The sequence below is a fragment of the Cucumis melo genome, chromosome 7 (genome assembly GCF_025177605.1).
Source record: "Cucumis melo cultivar AY chromosome 7, USDA_Cmelo_AY_1.0, whole genome shotgun sequence".
NCBI classification, from domain to species: Eukaryota; Viridiplantae; Streptophyta; class Magnoliopsida; order Cucurbitales; family Cucurbitaceae; genus Cucumis; species Cucumis melo.
The window spans coordinates 26,985,587-27,003,212 of NC_066863.1; the positions used below are offsets into that span (position 1 = coordinate 26,985,587).

A 17,626-nucleotide genomic window follows, 5' to 3' on the forward strand; every position below is an offset into this window, starting at 1 on the left:
CATATTCACATGTCTTTTGCTCTTTAAGGACTTTCACTATCAAAACTATGTAAACCTAAAAAAATTAAAAAAAAAAATCACACATATTATTAAATTCAATTATTTTGTATATTTAGTTGGATAACATTTACCTTCAAATATCATTAATCAATTCTTAAAACTAGTTTATGGTGGGATTAATTCACTAATTTTTTAAATTTTGGTGTCTAATTATGAAGAATATTATTATTGTTATTAAACTTTTTGATATAAATTAACTTTAAAAAATAATTCAAAGACTTAATTTAAGAATTTTTGAAAGTATGAGAACTAATAGGGAATGGAACTCAATTTAGTGCTTTATCTTTGTCTTTTAATTAAAGTAATTTCTTTTTACAACTATGAGTATGTAGATCGGATATTATTACTTAAAGGAGTTTGAATTCGACTTCGACCTACCTTTTTCTATTGATAAAATATTATTTTAATTGGTTGAGTTATCTTAAGTTGACTAATTAGTCGAATCATTTAGATTAGTACCTAATATATATATACCTTATTTATTTATTAATTTGAGTTTATATATCACATAGCAAATCAACATTCAAACTTATAACTTTTTAATGGACAATATAAAAGTATTTTTTTTTCCACTAATTACTTTTATGTATGACTTCTATTTTTGGGTTTTAGGTAAGGATAGGCACCATTAGTTTTAAACCAAATCAATAATTGAATCATGATGGTGCATTAAACTATACACTCTCTAACCATCAATTTCAACCCCCATTGCCAAAATAGCCTCTTCTTCCAATTATTCACATCATATTAAACTCTATTGTGCCTTGTTTTTTAGCACCCATTTTATTTTGAGCCTAATATATAATTTAATCAACATGAGTATATTTTGTTGATATATATATATATATATATATATATATATTTCTTTTGTATTTTAAAACAAATAAAAAGAATTGTGTGGTTTCTATTTAGTTGGATTCTGTTTTATATTTAAGAACCAATTATGAATTCAAGGGGTGGATATATGTCTTTTTCCAAAAAGAACAAATCTTCTCATGGTTATATCTAGAGATGGTCTCTTTTTAAAACCATTTTCTTTTAATAATTTCAATAACAGATTTAGATTTAAAATAAAAATTGTATTTAACAAAGACAATAAATTAAACTATGTAGAATATAATGTATTATAAATTATAGAATTTGTTTGAAAATAGAAAAGTTCATAAAACTATTAAAAGACAAAATTATTTTTTTAAAAAAAAGTTTCATATAATATTGTAATATAATAATTAAACCAAATTTTCAAACACAAAGAAATTCACAAATTAATTTAGAGTAGTTATATCCATCTTAACAATAAATAAGTACATACGACTAGTTTTAGACTATAAATATGTTATCGAACACATTTCAAATCATTATTTAAATTGAAATCCAACTTTTTGATATACTTTTGTTGATTTAAATTTATAACTCAAACTACCCAACAAAATATTTCAATAATTTTATATTTAATCACCGAATTAGTACTTTTTTTTAGTAATTTATCTCAATATTCTTTTTTTTTTAATTTATTATTTAGTATATAGCAAAAGAATGGGTAATGAGTCATAGGGGAGGAGATGTAGAAATTGGTAAGCTAAATTTGATTTTTGTATTCTAATTAAGAGTTGCATGTCAAATCTTTTTCTAATCTGGTGGTCTATTTTTGGAATTTTCTAGTTGAAAATCCCCACAAATTTTTTCTTTTCTTCATTTATTATTATAAATAAATATCCAACCCACAAAACCATATATGACAAAGAAGTTTTCTCTTTTAAATAAAAAAAAAATGACATCCCCAATACCTAAGCATTACGTTTGCTTTTACATACACACAAATATTTATGTATATCAAAAACTTTGACTTTTTTTTTTAAATCCCCAATACCTAATTATTTATTGTAGTTTTGTTTTTTTTCTCTCTTCCTCATTAGTGGGTAGCCACCTTAATTGGTTTCAATTAAGGAAAATAGAATATTAAAGAACATATATAATTAATTAAAAAAAGAAAAAAGTGTAGCCTTGATTTGAATGGCTGAGATTAAATAATAATAATAATAATGTATGTTAATTAGTGAGTAGTGAGAATTAAATTAAAAATAAATCAGTTAAAGTTAGAAGGTAATAAAAAGAAAAATAACTTATAGTGTAATAATAGATAAGTATTTAGTTATCTAATTAATTAGACATTTTTTAAAAAATAGCATAAATTGTGATTTAATTAATAGATAAGTATTTAGTTATCTAATTAATTAGACATTTTTTAAAAAATAGCATAAATTGTGATTTAATTAATATCATGTTGAAGTTCAAGAATTTATATATTTTAGTATATAACTAATCCAATCAATTGAATATTTGAGAATCATCTTGTCCGTGTTAAAAATGACTTTGCTATTTTAAAACATGTATGTAATTTTATACTTTTAAATTTAATTTTTTATATCTTCAAAATTTATAATAAATTATTAAAAACATATTTTAAAATATTTTAAAAATCATAAAAGTGAATTTAATCATTTCAAAAATCACTTTCAAACATACCTACTTGTTTCTTATATACTAAAATATCCATTAGAATACATTTTAAATATAGTACTATAGATTCAAATGTTTCGTTAATACGATAGTTATTAAAGATTTTTCAATTTTAGATTAAAACCTTAAAATAAACAAAGTCAACATAAATACTATATTAGGATTACAAAATATGGAAATAATTTTAAAACTTATTTTACATGCAAAAGAAAAAAAAAAAAAAAGGTAAAAACATTTTGGAAATATTAGAGTGGTATGTCTGACTTTCAAGTTTTGTTATTATAATTTTTCTTCTAATTTGGGGTCTAAGATCTAGGTGTGAACCAAACGCCGCCGTTTTGCTTTTTATTTTTTATTCAAATTGTCTTCAATTTTTAAATTATATTTTAGTGAAGAACTCTTCCATTAGTTTTTTTTTCTCTTTTTCTTCCAATGTTTTGTATGGGTTTCTTAATTTACAACAATTCAATTTTAATACCCACATTTTTACTTTCAATCTATTTATTTAGAAATATTCAACCTATTAAAACAAGAAGAATTGACTTTTTTTTTTTTTCAAAATTGAGGGGATTAAAATGAAAATTTTGAAAGATGAAAGGATGGAAAACTATACAATAACATGTTTAGATTCACCAAATAAAATTATAATACAAAAAAAATATATTTTGTTATTCATACCCTGTTTTATGAGGCATTGGTATGAGAATTAAAAGATTATATTTATGAAGAACTATGAGAGAGAATTTGAAATATGAATTTTGCTAATGTATTCTTAATTAGAAATAAAAAATAATTCCAAAAATGTGTTTTGTGTTTGGGCTGAGTAACCCGGCCCATTAGACGTTGCAACACAACCCATTACAAATATGTTTCCTACGTTTTAGTCTACAGTTCTTTTTTCTCTTTTCAAATCGTCGATACGTCGAAAAATCAATTACCATCTCAAGAGTCGATTAAGTTATATTTTACTTTAAATTTTTTAGTGATAAAATAAAACAAATACGTAAGTAAATAAAAATGTTCTACCATATATCTTGTTAATTACGAGAGATTTTGGTCCAAAAAGGATAGAACCTAATTAATATGGTCAAAAGAAAACTAAATTGAGACTAATTAAATTTGGACCATAACTGAGTCGAGAGAGTAGAGTTGGACCTTTCGACATAACTATCCATCTGTCTATTGAGCCAATGAGATTGAGTTAAGATTTCACGGCCCCAACATCCCACTAGCCTAAATCTTTGTTGAAATCGAGACCAAACCCTTCTAACCATCGGTGTTTATAAAGTCTGTTTAGCACTTTCTTAGAGACCAAGAAACTCACATGCCATTGTATCAAATTCCCAGATAATTAGATTCTAGGAAGAAACAAAAGAAAACCTAGACCAATATTATCTATAAATACATCATTATAACTCTATGAGATAACTCGAATCCTACTCTTAGACTCTATTAACTTTTTTTCACATTCTTTCATCCTTTAACTTAAGCATCAAAGTGTTTGGTGTGCGCAAGTATTTCTCTTTCACTATGTCATTTTCTCTTCAAATAAGTTTACTATATAACAAATTTACATTACAATTTTCTTTAAAAAAAAAAAAACAAAAAGACTTGCATTACAAAATTTTGTTGTCATGATTTAACTCTAATTTCTAATGAAATTGCTATTGATAATTTAATTATACACAATTCTCTCTCTAATATACTCCATTATCAAAGTTAGTAATAGGGTAGGTGTTTCCATTAATAAGGTACAAAAATAACATTTTGTTATACAATTTTGGAGGAAAAACATTTCAATACCCATAGAACACCTTTTAGGAATAAATAAATAAATAAATAAACAAAACCAAGCAACCAAAACTCCCACTCACTCCCAAATAAATATATCCCATTATAATCTTACCCAAAACCATTCAACCTCAATACACATTAGCAACTTTGAATTTAAAACATCAATTAATATAATCCAATTCAAATCTTTAACCCAACAACTAACATCACTTATTTATTTCCACTCAACAATGTGGAGTTACAAAACATATATATATATATGTATGTATGTATGTATATATGTACTTTATAGTCATGTCTTATCAATCATGATGATTTTAAGGATATATATTTGTTGTTAAATCATCCAATATATATGTTTGTCAACTTCTAGAAGCATAGGTGGTAATTCCACCACAATAGTGGGAGATTGGAGAGCTTATAAAATTTTGTATTTATTTATTGACCCTTTTTTTTTTTGTTTTGCAAGAGAGAATCTCAACAAAATGTCAAACACTTCACAAAGTGGACTATGCCCATGCTTATAGAATCTCAATCTCAAATGCCTTTGATTTGTGATAAAGAAATATATTGGAAGTATATATATGGTTGAGTTTCAATTTCAACCTTACCAACTACATATATGTAGGTATGGGTTAGAGAATATGTTGTTGTGTGAATATATGGTCAAAGAAATTAAGTAATTAAGTAATGACAAAATGAGACAAACAAAATACTTGTTTTACATTTATGAACACTTGTTTATACACTTAGAAAGCTAATTATAGAACGCCCTAAATCATGCGTATAAAAATATCGATTTCTTTTCAACAAGTTATATGTTTCTTTTCTTTTCTTTTTTTTTTTTTGTAGTTTTTTTCAACGTTCATCTTTCTAGTTTCACCTTTTCTTCATTTATATAAGTTTCACAGTCTATCAACGACAATGTTCTTTAACCATTTTTTTTATTATTTGTAAATTATTTTTCTTCAATACATGTTTTATTTGGGCCTTTTTTATCTACCAAGTTTCGTTTTTATTTTCTTTATCGATTCGAATATCTAATTTTTCTAGTCGGTCCAAACATGTGGACTTTGACGGATTGGGCCAAATGAGAAGGGAGGTCCATACCACCAAACATTACCTAGTGTCGAAATTGGGCCTTGTGTTTGGGCTACATGCTTATTTAAATGGGCCTATTCACAACAGCCCACAAAAAAACCCAATGAATTTCCGTACTTTACCCGCCTCCGCCGGCTATAAGTTTGGCATTCACTTTCTCCTCTAAAACCCTAGAAAAAATGGTGGGTTTAGAAAATGCAGACAATGCTTCTCTTCGGAACCCTAGAAATAAACGTAAACAGCGGCCTCCTAACAAGCCTAGGAACGCCAAGAAGAGGAAGCCCGATGTAAACCACAATCGCCATGCTCAAAATGCCACCAATGGTAGTGAAATCATTGCATCAGAGCCACTACCGTTGGAGCCCTTCAGTTTTTTTCTGAATGAGTTCCAGACGGCTAATGATGTGCAGGTTTCTTCTCTTGAGTTGGAGTCCATGAAAGGTGCTTTACCAATCTGTGTCATATTCTTATTTATTTATTTATTTATTTATTTATTGCATGGAATACAGTGTAACATGTTTTGTAGTGTTTAATTGTTTTTGGCATCCTTTTTTTTAAGGAATTCGTGAGAGTTTATCTGGTTTTTGTTATGATTGGAAAATTTTGTAGATAGATGCATTCTGGGTCCTCCTGAAAGTTCAGTTCAGGATGATAAAAGTTTGGTGAAACATATTAAAGAAGCTTTTGGATCGTCGTGGAAAGAAGTTCTATGTAAAGGGGAACTCTTGGAAGGAAGGACTGAACCTGGTAGTCCTGCAGTTCTTATAATCAGCACATCTGCTCTTAGGTCGATTGAACTTCTAAAGTAAGATGGAGACTTTTTTTCTGCTAGTATGTGTTTGAAATAAGTGCGTGCTTTGTGTAACTCATTTATATTTATCAGGGGTTTTCGATCGATAACTCAAGAATGCCATGCTGTAAAGCTATTTTCGAAGCACATGAAGGTTGAGGAACAGGTAGGTGGAAGTTTCTTTTCATGATCTTTTCTCATTTAGATGACTTTGAGATAGGGGTAACATATGTTTTTGTTGTTTAATGATGTTTCAAGTTGTATGGTTTACTTATTCTTTGAATTGAATGGTTGTTGTATATCAACACTAAACAGAGTGTGGATGATAATTGTTCATATTTTGCTAGCTGGAACAAGTGGGAAGAATTCTTGATATGTTTTTAGAGGCCTGAAGTAGTTAAATTCTTATCTTTATGTTGAAAAACCCTTGGTTTCAAAATTGTGTTTGGGAGATGAAGATAATTCAAATAACCATCTGAGGCAAAAACACTGCTGAATTTAATGGTTTGCACGTCAGTCTGATCCTGTATTTTCATTACTTTTGCTTTTAGTTGTCCTGATTTCTGAAACTGATCTTATCTTTGTGATTTAATCCAGTTTTGATGTTCATGGTCACATGATTAATTTTGTGAAAAATGTTTGTTATACGTTGCTTCTCTTAATGAGCTTGGAAAGCTCTAGCAGTGATTTAGCTACTTGATTCTTCAACACATATCAAGTAACAACATTCAGCATTAGCAATTGGTGATTTTTATGGCTCTATTGTTTTTTTTTTTGGGTGTCTTGGCCAATTACTGGTTTTCAAAGTTTGTTTTATTTTATTTCTTTAATTCCGAGACTAGTTGTGCATCCGTCCAACAAGTTTACTTTTTTTTGTTTGGGAAGTGATGACAAACTAGAAAAAAATTTCAGATGCAGCTGCTATGCTGAACTTAGTATTTGCACGTCAGTCTGATCCCATTTTCTCAATGACATGGTTGTCATTTCTGGGCTTCTGAACGCTAGACTCGGTTTTTCCTTATTATTTTTATCCTTTTTTTTCTAAATAAGGATAAAGAAATAGGTATTTTTGCATTCCCCGTTGACCTCTTCAAACAATCATTAACATCCTTAACTTTTCCTTTAACATTTTTGCGTTTCCTTTTCTCTTTGTCTTCCTACATCCATCTTGGACACAGATCTATTATTTTTATATGAAATCTTCAACTGAACTCCCAATATTATTTTCAGTTGCCTATGGCGATCACAATTATGTTATCTTATTTTTAAAGTGTGGGAAACGAAGACAAATTGAAATGTTCAACAGAGGTAGATACTATGCTGAACTCTATTTGCACGTCAGTCTGATCCCTCTAATTGTTTATTGGGTGTAATCTATGCAATTATTACATAAAATATATTTTTCTTTGGTCTAAGATGTAAAGGGGGAGGAGGAAATTCCAGATTTTGTATTTCTGTTATGATTTAGATAATTCAGTCAAATTCACATATCTGCCGAGCTGGCCAAATTCGTTTAAGCAATCAAAACTGCATGTTGTCATGGTATATTAGCATCATTCTGAATGACATCTAATTTCAAATTTCTCAAACCATCTGTAATGCAACATTACTTTGCGGTTTTGCTGCATTATCATTATATTTCTTAAAACATCCTGTTATCGGTTTTGGTTTTGTCTCTTGAACTGTTATTCTTTTCCCCTTTATGATGGGTGCAGGTACAGCTGTTGAAGAACCGTGTTAACATTGCGAGTGGTACGCCGAGCAGGTTGACCTTTTATATTGGGTTTATCACTACGTTCAGGAGTTCTAGGTTCAGATTTTTGTTTCTAATGGAGTACTGTTGAGCATCTATATCAAATCTACAATCTTCCGGGATCCATTTTTTCTTGCACATTAAAAGTTCATTCATTTGATTCCATTCATTCTGATACTTTCAATTGTTTGGCTGATCCTTTGTTACATTCTCTTCTGTGTCTATTTTAGGATAAAAAAATTGATTGACATTGAGGCCTTGGGGCTGTCAAGGCTAGCCGTTATTGTGCTCGACGTTCAACCAGATGTTAAGGGATATTCTTTATTTTCACTTCCACAAGTCAGGTTTGAAAACCTCGTTTATAACTTGTCTCAACTTTGTTCAATATATGTTCGAATCTTTTGTTCTATGCTCCTACATTGTGAAAGTACAAATTAAAAGAGCGTTTTTGTATAAATTCATATTGCAGAGATGAATTCTGGGATTTGTACAAGAGCTACTTACACCCGCGTGTAGTGGAGGGCGAGTTGCGGATTTGCCTCTTCGGTCCTTTACAACCTACTCGTAAACGAAGGAAAAAAGAAGTTTAATTATTGTTAATGCATCCTCAAATACATCAGTTCCCACAAATTAATTTCATCACTTAAAATCATTTTTCCCCAACTTCCATTTCATTCCTATAATTACGATTTGGTTTGTTGTACCAAAATTTTGCAATCTGAGTTGAGTCATTTTGTTGTTGTTTTGCTTATAGTCTACCAAAATGTATCGGAAAAACGGTCATTCTTTTCTTGACGTCAAGCTCTGTGAAATATTACAATGTGTGTAATAGATTTTGGAATAATGTATAAATTATTCACTGTATTTTAATTTATTAAATTAACGTAAACACCTCGAGCAGTTTTTTTTTTTTTTTTTTTTTAAGTTTTTGTATAAGTGGAGCCTGTAAAATAATTTCAAAATATAAATAATCTCCTTTAAATTTTAATTTCTTATATAAACCTTAATCATTTGTACGCTTTTCTGTGAATAATGCATTAGAATGGTTATTTTAGGCTTTTACTTTTTTAGTTGAAAAATGGTGGTTTTTTTGTTAAATTATTTACGTTCTATAAAAACAAAATGTAAGAATATTTCAATTATTATTTAACTTTAATTACTCTTATCAATAAATATAAATAGAAATGAATAGCCACCAGATTTTAAAGTTTATAAGTCTACAAAAAAGTTATGTAGGGGAATTTGAACTTTTTATTATTATTTAGTATTAGAAAGATTTCTTCACACTAATACATTAGATCAAGCTCGTGGTGTTATGTAAGTTTTTTGAAGCTTATTGAATCCACTGTGTTCATGTGTCATTCTCAAACCCATCTTAAATCATCTGAAATAGATCATAGTTTTACATTTTTAAATACAAAATCCATCACAAGGTTCAAATAGAAAAATTGATTTAAAATAACTAAAGATATATTTTAAATATGTTATTTAAACCATTTTAAAGCCAAGTAAGTATAATTTTCTATTCTCATCTGAAATGACATGTAAAGCACTTTTTGTCCGTTAGACGTCGATTCTAAAATATGCATTTTCAATAATTCAATGTTGATATAGAAATGCTAGTCTAATTCTCTGATTGTTGTATTTAAAAAATGTTTTAATTTTATGTCCCAACTATGATATAAACTTTGAATTAAGGAATAAGGAAATCAATTTTTATACCAAAACTTTGAATTATATCAATTAAAACATCCTACTAACAATTTTATTCCTTTAAATTATTTTTTTAAGGAAATAAATTTGCATATTTTATGGATGATTTGTAATTATTTTTACTTGATTTCATTTAAAATCGACCCAATATCACATTGATAGAAGTACTTTTCTCTAAAAACAATATTATAAAACTAAAGTAGCCTCTTAAATGCAATGTTTAGAATTTGTTATTTGATGTTTAAACCCACTACTAATATCGAGGTATTTTCATATTTGTTTGTTTTCGTTATTTATACTTTTTATCTTAAGATTTAAAGAAGTACACTAGACAAACTACTACTACTACTACGACTACTACTACGACTACGACTACGACTACTACCACTACTACAACTACTACTACTACAACCACTCCTACGACTACTACCACTGCTACTACTACTGCCACTACTCCTACTGCTACTACTGCTACTACTGCTACTACTACTATTCAACCTAGATAAACGCTATAAAACGGTTTTCATTTTGGAGTAAATTTTCTTAGACTTTAAAAAGGCTATGAACCAACCTTTTTGATTTTTTTGAAATGTGTGATGTCATTTTATAAATATTATAAATTAATTCTATTGTGATATTAAATCCAATAACTATAATTCTTTATTTATAAACTTTAAATGAAAGCTATATGAAGCTTTTAATCGATCACAAATTTTCACATAACATTTATAAACTTTTTATTACTTCAATACGATGCTATTGTTGCAATTTTTATACCTTCTTGAATAAGTTCATAATGCTATTGTTGTGTGTGTGTATATATATAAGATGCATAAAATGGAGATTAATTGGATTTAATATTTCATGATAAAAATTAGATATAGTATAAGTACTCCTATACTTAAAGATGATGGTATAAAATAGGGGTGTGGATTTTGGAGAAAATTTGATATCGGAAACCGATCAATTGGTTTGGGACATTTTAAAACAGATTTGAAAATTTTGTTAGGTAAGAGCAACCATCTATTTAGTAGCTATTCAATTTCTTAACTTTTTATTTTTTTAAAAAAATGCATTTCTCTTTTTTTTTTTTTTTTTTTTTTTTTTTAATTGAAACATTAATACTAATGCATGGTCATTTTACATTTAGGATGCTTACATTTCATTTAAAATTGTTACATTTTTGTATTGGATTGTATATGAATTGGTTTTTGAAAAGGATCGATTACATGAGTCATAAGAACCAATTGGTTGGTTGGGTTCTTAATTTTTTGGAGAACTGATCGACCAGCCAATAAATTTACTTTTAAAAAAACTAAACCCGACCAATAGGGGGACAAATTGGCTGTGCCCGACCTTAAATCGATCTGTTTCGATCAATCAAATGTTGAATTGGGTATAACCCCAATATGAAACCTAAAATTTAATACCTTTCTTTTTATAAATTCAAAAATGTGTTGGGTAAATAAATCAAAACAACTTTGGTCCAACCTTTGTTTGTGGTGAAGACAACATTGATGTTCTATAATAGATTCGAGAGTTTAAAAATCTAAAATAAACATTTTGAAACATAATAACCAAATTGTTTAAATTTGATCAAAGAGAGTTTTGTTAACGTGGATAACATACTCTTCATCTCTATGATTCTCCATTTTGTAGTTGTCATTCTAAAATCTAAAGATACTTTGAGATTTAATTATCCATAGATAAAATATATATTACTATTTGTCACAACATTTGCCAAAAACTCCAAAACATTGGGAGTCACTCAATTCACTAACACTCTCCCATTTGTCTTCTCCCTTTTGGATTCAATGATTGAAAGAAATTCTTCCAAACTTCTCAAAGATGAACCCTTTTGTTCATCATCTTTCATTGCATTCATCATCTTCTCCTTAGCAATGGCTGCCTTCTTCCTCATCTCTTCCCCTTTCCCATTTTCCTCCATCACCATTTCTATCACTTCCTTCACTTTCCCTCTATTAATCTCACTCTCTTTTCCTCTTGTCAGCTCCACTCCAATCCCCATTTCCTCCATTAACATCTTCGAGTTGTAAGCTTGCTCCGCTGCCATCGGCCACGTGATCATAGGGACCCCCTGGCTCAAGCTCTCCACCGTCGAATTCCACCCACAATGGCTCAAGAACGCCCCCACCGATTCGTGCGATAAAATCTCCAATTGGGGTGCCCAATTTCTGATCAATAATCCTCGGTTTGTCTCCTTCATTCGTTCCTCGAATTGTTCCGGCAGCCATTCATGAGCTTTGAACTCTGCTTTAATGTCGTGTCCTAATGGCGGCCTCACTACCCATATGAATGCCTTACCACTTTCTTCCAATCCATGAGCTAATTCCATCATCTGGGTCTCGCTGATTGTGTTCTGAGATCCGAATGAGATGTAGAGAACGGAGTTTCTCTGGTGGGAATTTAGCCAATCCATGCAATTTTCTAAATCCACGCCGGAATCTTTCTCTTTTACCCACCGGCGGCCGGAGCTTTGAGGAAGAAGTGGCCCGATTGCCCAGACGGGGATTTTGATGTAATCTCTCAAAAGCCCCAATCCGAAAGATTCAACTTCCTCGACGGTGTTACTGAGCCATCCATCGGAATTCAAAGCAGCGGAGAGTTGTGGTTGGAAATATTTGGACCAGAAATCGGTGCCATTGGCGACTCGTAAGAATCGATGAAGCTGGGAACGATGGAAACGGCACCGTTCTGGGAACCCCGGTATTGAAAATTCGTCGGCGGTGGTGGATTGTTGAGGGAGATTCAACCAGAGAGAGAGGTAGGCCAGAGTACCGTAAGCACCGCAAGTAGTGAAATTGAAAATCGGGATATTGAAGCTTCTTGCGACGGCCACCGACCAACCAAAGAACACGTCAGATATTATACACACGGGAGGTTTGCCATCTTTTTGAACGATGTCGGAGATCAGTTGTCGGACGGGGTGTTCAAGGGCGGTAGAAGAGTGAAACAGAGTAGGGATTTGGTCTAGAGGAAGATTCTCGGTGTTTTCTGTATTGGGTGGGAGGCCGTGGTCGATGCTGTTGTAGTGGAGCTCGGCGAGGTGGATTTTGGCGGCGGCGGAGACGGTGGAGCGGAGGTATTTGATGTTAGAGGGAGTGTTTGCGATGGTAGTGGTGAAAAGAGAAGATCTCCGATGGATTAAATTGGCGAGTTCGAGAAAGGGGATGAGATGGCCGTGAGCCATGAAAGGGAGCATGAGGATATGATGGTCACCGGAGTTTGATTCGGAGCCCATCTTTTTGTAGTAAGAATGGACACAAAGATGTGAAGATTATTAAGAAGAGAAGATATATTTATAGGGGAGAGTAAGTGAAGTGAAGGTACCAAAATCCATATTTTATACTCAAATCAACATTTTAGTACATTTAACTTTTTTTAAAAAAATGTTTTTACGTTATGTTCCAAATTAAACATTACTTTTTTCTATGTATTTTTTATGATTTCAATTTAATTTTATTTCAACTTTCAAATAAATCTTAAACAACCTTTATTTTGGATTTAGGATTCATGCCAAATAAATTTCACTTTATAATTACATATATCGGATATTAATTTCAATTACAAGACTTTTTGACAATATATTACGCATAAAAACGTAGATAAATAGAAATAAAAGATACGAAGATAAATATTCACATTTAAAAGGAATATCTATCTTCGTTAACATATGACATTTTATGATAAAATTAAAAACGAAGTTACAACAATCAAAATCGAAGACAAACAATAATCATATATCCAACGTCGACACAGTGAAGTGTCGTTGTCGTTTATGCATTTTTTTTTTACAACTCTTTTGAGAGAGAGAGAGAGGGTGGAAAGTTTGTATTATATTATGCAACTTTTCAAAGACAAACTGTGAAGAACGATTCTTATTGTTTTTAATTATTTAACCCCAATGGCTTTTCTAGGAAAAAGTGTATCTTGATCTTTAATCATTTATATGTTTTTATTTATTATTGAATAATAACTTCTCAAAAAGTAATATTTGTTTATGAACAATTTTCTTTTTAGTACACAAGAACTTATGGTGACCACTCAAACTCAGCCTTTCTGCCTTCAACTCTTTTGTTTTGTTTTGAATTCTCATCTTCACTCATTAAAGAGAATCATAAGAATCAGAGGGTGTTGGAGGTATGTTTGGATCGTCTTGAAAAAGCAAATAAGTTCTTCAAAAAATTCATTTTTATTTTGTTTAATATATATCTCGAAAGTTATTTCGACGCATTATGTTGAATATTTTAATTTTCTTTTTCTTTCGAATGACTATTTTGGATGTTTTCTAAACATACTCTTAATCATATCGAGTGATAACATTGATATTGATATGATTGTATTTCATGTAGTCTAGAGTGATAAAAAATCGAACAATTACTCTTTTTACACTAACTTAACTAGAGCTTCAATTATTATTCTTAAGTGGTTACAAGTTTTTATAGTTGATATTTAAAAACGGGTCATTCATAGTCTAGCTTTCGATTACCCGTATAGTTTATTTTGAAGACTATAAAAAGTCATTCATAATGTAAGCTTTAGATTTTTCCAAATGTTATTTCGATGATTTTCAACGAAAATCGGAATCTTTTAAATCTAAGCTCGTACACAATTTTCTTTGCATATTTATTTAGATTTACAAGCTAGAATCATTTATAGAGAGCTGACATGCAACCAAAATTATATTATTGAATATAATAAAGAAGTGTGTTAATTAGAAAACGGTCGAAATAAAAATAAGATCGTGAAGAGTGAAAACTATTGTGAGGTAGATGGTTGGGAATATTAAAAATTATCCTAATGGAATAAGTTTTGTATATTACAAACCAGACTCAAAACCCTAAGTTTTGGAAGGAGACTACAACATTAAAATATTTGTAAAATTTAATTCGAATTGTTATTTGACCGAAATTCAAATCGGAGAAAAGTGTAAGAATTTATTTTATTCACATATATATAATTTATATTTGTTTCAATTTAATTAATTTGAAATTTAATAACCCTCAAATTAATCCACATAATTAAATCCATTTTTTAAATGTTTCGATATTTAAAAGATAACTTTTAACGGTTTTCATTTTACTATATATTACAGGATATCCAACATTATATCATCAATTTTTCTATAACCACCTTTAAAAAACACAATTGTGTAGCAAAGGTTCAGTGGATTTTTCTAGGGACGAAAACGAGTCAAGTCTAGTTGGTTTTCATGTGAAGTTGACTCGATGGAATCCGATCCAATTAACCTTATCATTTCAGCTCCTCCTATCTCTTTCTCCTTCTTTCGTCTTCCTTTTTTTTTTTCTTTTTTCAATTCTAGAAACTAAAAGAATAACATAGTTCATGAGATTAGTAGTATAATAAATTAGTGGTAGAACCAAATTTGGTAAGATATTCGGTCACTAATATCTATTGAGAGATTTGTTGTTCACAAGCCTTAATCATACAATTTGGTGATAAGAATTACCTTAGCTAGATTTGTATTTATATATTACCTAACTATGTCCCAAAATTATAATCTAATTAGGTTTGTTGCCAAACTATAATATAAAAACAAGACATCTGAAATCATGTGACAAAAAAGACTTTTAAGGTAAGATGAAGAACATAATGGGATTATTTTTAATGAGCTCAATAGAATACAACTCATGCTTCATTCAACCATTTTAGGTTCATTTGTAATTACTACTACTTAGCCTTTTTAATTCAATTGGGAGTTTCAATAATTCTTGAATTTTGGGACTTTTTTTAATTATTGTAGTTTTTCATTTTTAGTTTAAAGTAATGTTTTCAATGTTCTTTTTAGGGTTACAATAATTTAGTTAGTGGGTATTATTATTATTATTATTATTAATTAATTAATTAATTAATTAATTAATTAATACATAGTATTAATTAATGGGCAATGTGAGTTACGTACAACCATTTATTAATTGATCATATTGATAATTAATTTACTTACTTTAGGATTTATTTTGAAAATAGTAACTCATGTTGTTACTTTAAAATTTAGATTTTAAGATTAGAAAGTGAAGTTGCATCTCCAAACTAATTAATTTTATTCACGTTCAAATTCATTTCAATAGACAACTTAATCGAGATTTCGTAGGGATCTTTGATAGTCCGTAATATAATAAGTTTGTCATGTAGTGTAATCTAAATAATGCAAAGCAAAAAGTACTGTGTCTTTATAACAATGACGTTATTAGAACCGTGTCTCAACTACCTTTTAACTCTATACGAGCTTTTGAGGTTTTTATAAATGGTTATTTATTTCAAAAAATATAATATATAATTTACTAAGAAATCGAATGTACATTATGTACAAAATTGTCTAGCTGGCAAATCCATGTCATCACGAAATAGAATCGGCAGGCCATGTCACCAAGAACGCCTAGATGGGTAAAGATAATTATTGGCCACAAGTTAGACATGCACAACCCTAATCGACAAGGTTAAAGTCTCTAACAAAATACAATACATTAAGACAAAATACAAATTATTAGTGCATGCAATCCAATGATTACTTTGGAAAAAAAACAATTGGGTTTCCACTTGAAAAGTTAGGATTATTATTCTAATGTGTGGTTTGGAATTGGTTGGCGTTACTAATATATATGCCACAAGATTTTAGGTCAAAGTTGTTGAAGCACGTAGTAGTAGTACCATTTGATGGGCTTGTGGAAGCCCAAACAATTATATGTTTATACACTATTTAGGTTAATTAGTTAAGATGCTAGTTGGGAATGAATTTGATTTACTAAAGTTTACGTCTTCCTTACAGAAAAAAGATTCTAAAGACCTTTGGGAAGACATTCTCGCTCAAACCGGTTTTATGGAGCTGCAAATCTAAATTATTTTCTAATTATGATTGTTGTTCCATAGCGTTAAACATTTCAGCCTTTGTAAAATAGGGCTTTTCTCTAGCCCTTTTTTCCGCTTCTTGTACTAATCGTTCTTATTTTATAAATGAAGCGGGAGTGAAGTATCCTTTTTCAAAAAAAAAAAAGATATGACATGTACGGTCTCTAAGAGATATTTCTTTTTCTATGTTCGTTAATCTCATAACGCGTTGCCATAGTTTAAAATGTGAAGTAAAAATAGGATTATATATCTTTTAATTTTAAAACATTTATTAACTAAAAGAGTTACAATTTGGTTTAATATAATGCTATCTTTTTAATAAAGAAATATCCAACGACGTTATGTAATTTTAAAATAATTTTAAATCATTATAAAACACATTTTTAATCGTTAAAATATTTAGGATTTATTTTTAAATATAGTAAAATGTTACTATCCGTGAATGATACTAAGACAATGATAGACTCTTACATTTATATATATATATATATATATATATATATATATATATATATATATATATTTGAATTTCTTTTTCCTTTTCCATTGCTTAATTTTATATTTTAAACATATCCATTTTTCATAATTTTCAAATCTTGAATTATGGAGAGTATTTTTTATCGATTTTAAAAATAACAAAAATGATTTTATTTATTTTAGAATCATTCTCAATCATTTCATAAGAGAAATATACAGCTTCCTATTAGTTGCATGTATTATAGACCATATAATTTAATCTTTATTGTATATTTATGTTATCGTGTATTGTCTAACATCGATAGACAACGTAATACTTTACTTGACCGTATTTGAAAATATAAACAACCCAAAAAGTTATTTTAAAAGTTGTTTGATGATTATAGGATATAGATTTTGTGGAAGACATTCAATCTTCCTCCCAAAGGTGGGGTATTGTCCTAATGCATGAAGGAATTGAAAGGTCCAAACTTAGTTGCATGTGACCCTATACATTTTGTTGGATCTCTTTGTTTTGTTTTGTTTTTGTG

At 29.4% G+C, this 17,626-nt stretch overlaps 2 protein-coding genes and 3 non-coding genes across 5 annotated transcripts; 4 read left to right on the forward strand and 1 right to left on the reverse strand.

Annotated features, from left to right (window-relative positions):
• Positions 1-5,625: 5,625 nt before the first annotated feature.
• On the forward strand, positions 5,626-8,907 carry LOC103494501 (uncharacterized). The gene is made up of 6 exons (XM_008455700.3): positions 5,626-5,916; positions 6,085-6,280; positions 6,359-6,431; positions 7,981-8,030; positions 8,249-8,362; positions 8,488-8,907. Exons 1-6 carry the CDS (start codon positions 5,655-5,657, stop codon positions 8,606-8,608), a joined length of 816 nt encoding a protein of 271 aa, XP_008453922.2. The 5' UTR covers positions 5,626-5,654; the 3' UTR covers positions 8,609-8,907.
• LOC127150418 (small nucleolar RNA Z122) lies at positions 6,710-6,794 on the forward strand. The gene has a single exon (XR_007822723.1). It is a non-coding gene; the product is annotated as a small nucleolar RNA Z122 (small nucleolar RNA).
• On the forward strand, positions 7,142-7,227 carry LOC127150417 (small nucleolar RNA Z122). The gene has a single exon (XR_007822722.1). It is a non-coding gene; the product is annotated as a small nucleolar RNA Z122 (small nucleolar RNA).
• On the forward strand, positions 7,537-7,619 carry LOC127150419 (small nucleolar RNA Z122). The gene has a single exon (XR_007822724.1). It is a non-coding gene; the product is annotated as a small nucleolar RNA Z122 (small nucleolar RNA).
• A 2,508-nt stretch (positions 8,908-11,415) lies between the features above and the next one.
• LOC103494502 (UDP-glycosyltransferase 92A1-like) lies at positions 11,416-13,055 on the reverse strand. The gene has a single exon (XM_008455701.3). The coding sequence runs from the start codon at positions 12,991-12,993 to the stop codon at positions 11,500-11,502; it is 1,494 nt and encodes a 497-aa protein (XP_008453923.2). The 5' UTR covers positions 12,994-13,055; the 3' UTR covers positions 11,416-11,499.
• Positions 13,056-17,626: the final 4,571 nt, after the last annotated feature.

Excerpts from the sequence above, each read along its gene's own strand:
- LOC103494501 (XM_008455700.3), top strand. The coding sequence starts at position 5,655 with ATGGTGGGTTTAGAAAATGCAGACAATGCTTCTCTTCGGAACCCTAGA. Across the intron at positions 8,031-8,248 it reads GCGAGTGGTACGCCGAGCAG|GATAAAAAAATTGATTGACA; the intron begins GTTGACCTTTTA and ends TGTCTATTTTAG. Across the intron at positions 8,363-8,487 it reads TTTTCACTTCCACAAGTCAG|AGATGAATTCTGGGATTTGT; the intron begins GTTTGAAAACCT and ends TTCATATTGCAG.
- LOC103494502 (XM_008455701.3), bottom strand. The coding sequence starts at position 12,993 with ATGGGCTCCGAATCAAACTCCGGTGACCATCATATCCTCATGCTCCCT.